This window comes from Mizuhopecten yessoensis, unplaced genomic scaffold, assembly GCF_002113885.1.
Source record: "Mizuhopecten yessoensis strain PY_sf001 unplaced genomic scaffold, ASM211388v2 hete_36182090, whole genome shotgun sequence".
NCBI classification, from domain to species: domain Eukaryota; kingdom Metazoa; phylum Mollusca; class Bivalvia; order Pectinida; family Pectinidae; genus Mizuhopecten; species Mizuhopecten yessoensis.
In genome coordinates this window covers 1-6155 of record NW_018485600.1, presented here as the reverse complement: position 1 = coordinate 6155, position 6155 = coordinate 1, and the positions used below count along the sequence as shown (strand labels likewise).

Sequence of the window (6155 nt, the reverse complement as noted above, 5' to 3'; positions counted from 1 at the left end):
GCCTTTCACAGATTTTATGGAAAGTTAAAATGTAATCAAATCCAAAAACATTTCACATCGCCTTTCACAGGTTTTATGGAAAGAGAAAACGCAACTCGGTGTTACGACTGTAAACTATAACGTATATAGCTTCGGTAAAGTATTCAGTTGTCATAGCAACGGCCAATGCCCGGCTGGTTGATTCCAAAGACCGAACAAACCCCCTTTCAAGAACTGACTCGGTAATTAAAGAGAAAACTAATGTGCAGCAAAAAGCCCAAACAGTACAAGACATTCTATTTTGACGGGAAGATTCAAAAGACGACCTCGTAACCGTATATCAGGTAGCCAAATTGAAAGAAAAAATACGCATGCACTAATATTTCTTTTCTCATTCGCGAATGGTACATCTGCGCAGACAATGCTCTGTTTAACAACCTTGCATTGGTACCAGACTCCCTTCAAACATCAAATCCCTTTGCTTGTTAAAGTTGGATATTTTTTATTTTATTTTTATTTTTGAAAATCCGCTAACCCGACACACGGGGAAACCAGATTTTTAGCTTAAGCCAGTGAAATTTAGAGGCTGACTAGGCCGGGGCTAGTGACTTTTTTTGATGTTATAAATGGCAAAGATCCTTCTGTTCAACTATTCTGTTGGAAGTAATCACTATTCACAACATAAACAGCATTAGAAGAAGTCTATGCTAACCACCAACATGACTAATTTTGACATAAGCACGCTTACGTGGGCTACAGAAATAAAGTTAGTCTCTCCAAAAGTCGGCAAGTCGGCCAATGTTACCTTACACTCTTTTCACCACGGAAAGTATCTGTTCAGATGGAGAGCATGCTTCGACCAATAATGCATTGCGGACGGCTTCTGTGAGGACACCATTTACTTTGCACCAACGCATTCAAAAGACAACATCGATAATTTTCGGAGAAATGAACGCCAATAGAGGACCCAATCACATTACATTACAGTTCACATTATCTTTGTTTACACTCTATGTGAAACATGTGACCATCCAGTAATTTCCTACGCCCGTCTCTGTTCTTGTGGTGGCTGTTTCTTGACTTTTCAATGAATTCCTTCCCAGTTATCTTACCTTGTATGAACCGTTCTTCTACAGTTGCACGTGACTTTCCACGTTTGCATTTCCCCATTTGACTGCCGTCATGGACATGGCGATCTCGCTCGATTTTTAGAACGTATATCAAGAGCGACTTCCCTACTACGTTTGCAAAGGTGTAAAGGAGCAATCTGACTATGACAAAGGTATGAAACAAGAGGCCTTATATTAACATAATTGTTCATATCTTAAGATAACTGAAAACAGGTTCTTTAAATAAAAGTTGCAGTACAATTCAATTGCAGACAGATTTAATTCAAGAAAGCTACAATTATATTGAAGATATCTTCAGACGCTTGAAATTAACTTACTTCAACCGAATTGAATATGTCGTCAAATGAAATGAACCTAGCTATGTATAAATACTATACATCTTCAAATGAATTGAAAAGATATCTCGATTCAATTGAAGATAGGTTCAACAGAATTAAGACAAGTTGAATTTGTCGTATTTCAAATTATTTTCGATCAAATAAATTGGAGATATCTCACCCAATTCACTTGAAAACATTTACAATTGAATTGTACCTACCTATCTTCAATAAGTTTTAATCAGGATGTCTTCCCATTAAACTGTATATTTTTGCCTCGAGCATCCCAGCTTACAGCGCATTTTCGCTTTGTTGCAACATCACAATATAAAACGGCTCTGTCTTGCATTTTCATAAGGTCGCTTCGACAAAGCAGAAAGGCGAAAAATGAAAAGTGGTTCTTAACAACCTCGATGTGAGAACAAAAAGCACTGGGCTTTATATTTAAGAGATGCATGGTGGCGATACTATGGACATGTTCAATGGTCGTCATCATTAACTCATTTCGTGGAATATTGCATTTCCTTGTGCGATATGAATACAGATGTTTGCCAAAACTTTGTTCTGTCTTAAATAATTTGGATTTCGATGAGATTTTTGCGACGGTTACTGACAATGAACAAGAAAACGCTGGTTCTAAATGACCTTTTTTCATTTTTATTTTATTTACAATTCCGACATTTTTTTTTATTTAAATCTTAAAACATATTTATGAAATTGTGTTTTTTTCTTCATCGAAGTACTGATATAACTGCCATTGAGCTTCCTTTGAAAAAAAAATGTGAACTCAAAACTGTAGTAGTTATGTGACGCTGAAATTGCATCAAAAAAGAAAAGAATATAAAATCATTAAAAGAATAGTTTGAGGTAATTTATTAGTGTTTTGTAGTCTGATTGTGCTGCGATGTTAATTGAAAAAGATGGTAATATCAGCAAATAGTCGAATATGGCTTTTTAGTGATTTTGGTCAGGGATGTGTACACATCCCTGTTTTGGTAGATCGTTTATTTACATAAGAAATAAGCATGAGTCTAGGACAGAACCTTGAGGCACACTAGACGAAACTGGGCATGTAACTCGATTTAATATTTTCAACAAGAATTTAATTCTTTTTGCTACGATTTTGAAGAAAGCTTTTTTTTCATCCAGTTGATAATATGGGTGTTAATAATTAAAATAAGTCTTTTTCTTTGCAATAGACTTTGCTTACGTTCAGTATTGTAGCCTTGAATAATACTTGATGTTGCTTGTGTAAATTAAAGTTAAAGTTTGGTAATGCCTATATTTCTGTCGATTTTTACGTCAAAACTTTTATTCTCAGATACACAAGATACAAGAAACTTGGTAATTTGTGTTGTTGACTCTAGACATTGTATATATATAACATGAAACATCAGCTCCGAAGAGCTAGATCCTATGACAAATATCACAATAACACAAAACATACAATAACAAACAAAACGCATAATAAAACTGAAACTAAAAATATACATATTACTAGAAATATAAATAATATTCTTGAAATAAGAGTTTTATCATAATGTTAAAATGTTTAAGACACCACTATTTTTATACGTAGCTGTATGATATATTAGTCCAAGGGCCAATGGGTCAGACGTGGTATGTCTTTTACTCTACCACGATGTTCAGGCATCCTTATTTAAGACTTATCATTTCGACATTTGTATTTTAGGCTCCTCCATTCGGGAAAACATGCCACAACTACCGTGTTTTTTTCTTATATTAGAATATGGGGGAAACATTGAGTTGACCATGGGTTAATTAAGCGCTTGAATTCTACTTTTGTTTTGTTTTGTGTCTCCGTTGTTGTTCGTGGATTTTGCATATTATTATTTTTGTCAATGTAGGCATCGATGTATTGGTAAGCGACTTAAACTAGTATATATTGGAAATGTAATTGATTGGCGGTTGATCGGAACTGATCGACGTCATCGCGAAATATTTACTTACATTTGTGTACATGTACAGTCACATTGGTGTGCAATACGTATATAATCTACCACAAATTAATTTTACACTTTAATCTATATATCTTTCAGTTCCTATACACTAAAGATCATTCGTACTGATTTTCTTACATGTTATACGTCGATAACTTTCCTTTTTTTCCACGGATATTTATTGAGTAATCATGAATTATATAAAAAGACTTTACCTTTATAACTCGATTTTTTTTTTGGATGAAAAAAATGTCTCTTTAATGGTGTATTCAGTTCATAAGATTATAAACTGTTTTGTTATCGATCAACAACCGGTTTACTTCTTCCGATTACAAAATGATTATCAATAATGATTTTTAGCCGATTGCCAATCACCACATTAACTAACCCGAGTTTCCTCTGGCCCTGACGCCAGACTTACACATTTTGACAGATGGATGTCTGGTGTTTTTCTGTCAAAATGTGTAAGTCCAGTGTCGGGGCCAGAGGAAACTCGGGCTATACATTAACTTGGTACTAATATTAGTTCCTGGCCTCCTCTGCCCTGCAATATATAAATAAACTGTCTCGTCATCAGAAGCTATGTAACCACAGCTATATATTAACTGTATATTTACTTTTGAGAACAATAAGGCTTCCAGAATTATTATATTTATTGTGATGAATGTGGGAAATTGATTAATCAGGGCTCCACTGTACATTTCACAGTGATTGATATCTTATTATTTTCTTTATGACAGATTTTGTCTGCTTTTCAACTTAAATCTGAACCAAACGAAGGACAGATGGCTGAGACAGGTACTGAGCCACAAAACTGGAGGGATGGTAGGACACTAACACAGTGTAATCGCTACATGCTGGAGCAGGAAATCAGCTGTGATGTACACTTCATAGTCGGACCAAACGACGACCAACAGCGTATTGGCGCTCACAAATACATGCTAATGACCAGGAGTGATGTGTTTTTCGCCATGTTTGAGGGTCTTATGGCTGAGGAAAACAGCTTGGTCACAATTCCTGACATTGACCCAACTACCTTCAAGAAAATGTTATTGTAAGTGCTATCAGATATCATTAGATCAGGCAAATTTTAATTTTTTGATGATATAAGTGAGGTTTAATACCATTTGTCATTCTATAATATGGGTAATTTCAGTATGAGTCCATATTATGTGTTAGTTTAGTATAAATGAGACTATTTTATGGGTTTGTTCAGTAAAAAAATACAAAAAAAACCAGTTCCGTGTAAACAAATTTATATTATAATATGGGCTAAATCATTATGTAAATGATTCTATCCCAAAGTCGCACCTAAAACCAATTTGAATTTCTAATTCTACTGTATAATGTATATCAAATAATCAAAAGTAAAGAGTAAGTCAGTCCTGAATCGAGATTTCTGTAACTGCAGGGATTCCAGCGTAGCTTATCTTGTCTTTTATTTTTATTTTTACAACAGGAGGGCATCTGTATACCACTGGGTATCCTCCTGAAACTGAGACATGGGATGTAAACATTCTTGTACACTTATACAACGTTTGTTCACATTATCCATCTACAGAATGTTGTTACATTTAATAGTGGCCATTTTAAGCATAATAATAAACATGTTATTTATTATCATCTTACAGGTACATTTACTGTGATGATACAGGAGTAGATACAGACGAAGCCTTTCCTCTGCTGTATGCCGCCCAGAAGTACAACATACAGGGCCTGGTAAACCGGTGCGGCCAGCGAATGCGGACAGGAATCTCCAGGGAGAATGTATGCCATATTCTGATAAACACATTCCTGTGGCATGAAGAAGAAACAAAACAGGCCTGTGTGCAGTACATCAACCTCCATGCATCGGATGTGTTTTCAACAGAAGGGTTCACAGATTTGCCAGAAGAATCTCTGATCGAGCTACTGCAACATCACAAGTTAAATATACAAGAAGAGAGAATATTCGAGGCAGTTATAAAATGGGCAGATGAAAAAATCAAGAGACAAAATTTAAGGGTCGATGCTACCAACAGGCGCAACGCCCTGAACAAAATTCTGCCGCACATTCGTTTTGCAAGAATGGACGTGGCTTACTTCTCCGATAAGGTCACCCATAAAGGTATTCTGACTACTTCAGAGATTGTTAAGTACTTTCAATTCTTGACCACAAAAAAGGCTGACCCTCCAGAACCTCAGAGAGAACAGAGACTTGTGTTTGAAAGATTTAAGGGGGTCTTAAGTGGTAAAGGTTATTTCCGTGGCAACACAGACGCTATCTCCTTCATGCTCTCTGAAGATGCCAAGCTACACAAGGTTTTGGTCTATGGCAGCTGCATGAATCAAGCTTTGTATAAGATGAAGCTGAGAGTTCTAGAAGATGGTGGTGCTGAATTGCATTTGAAGGTATTTGATTTGAGGACTGATGGCTCTACGAAAACCTATCCACTTGGGATAGTGCCTCCTGTTCTGGTGAAAAAAGAAGTCTGCTACTCGTTAGTAATGGAAATCACAGGCCCAGCTAGCTACTACGGACAAGATGGAGTTGAAAGTTTGACCAAGGAGGAAGTGACAATAACTTTCTGTACCAATAAAGAAGGACTGAATGGCACAAATATCAAACAAGGACAATTCCATAGCTTAGTCTTTGAAAAGATACAGTCAATAATGACTGACAGTTAAACCTAGATATAATGCCCCCCATTTCATTTACCGCCAACATATCTCTGTCCCTTTTTCTCGTTTTCTTAAGAACCACTTTATACATTTCCCTCAATTTATCG

General features: G+C 36.0%; 1 protein-coding gene across 1 annotated transcript; it reads left to right on the top strand.

Moving 5' to 3' along the window:
• The first annotated feature begins 3204 nt into the window (after positions 1–3204).
• On the top strand, positions 3205–6149 carry LOC110444860 (BTB/POZ domain-containing protein 3-like). Its single transcript, XM_021489214.1, has 3 exons — positions 3205–3308; positions 4128–4441; positions 5019–6149. The coding sequence occupies exons 2-3, from the start codon at positions 4173–4175 to the stop codon at positions 6052–6054; spliced, it is 1305 nt and encodes a 434-aa protein (XP_021344889.1). The 5' UTR covers positions 3205–3308; positions 4128–4172; the 3' UTR covers positions 6055–6149.
• The last annotated feature ends 6 nt before the right edge of the window (positions 6150–6155 follow it).

Excerpts from the sequence above, each read along its gene's own strand:
- LOC110444860 (XM_021489214.1), top strand. The coding sequence starts at position 4,173 with ATGGCTGAGACAGGTACTGAGCCACAAAACTGGAGGGATGGTAGGACA. Across the intron at positions 4,442-5,018 it reads ACCTTCAAGAAAATGTTATT|GTACATTTACTGTGATGATA; the intron begins GTAAGTGCTATC and ends ATCATCTTACAG.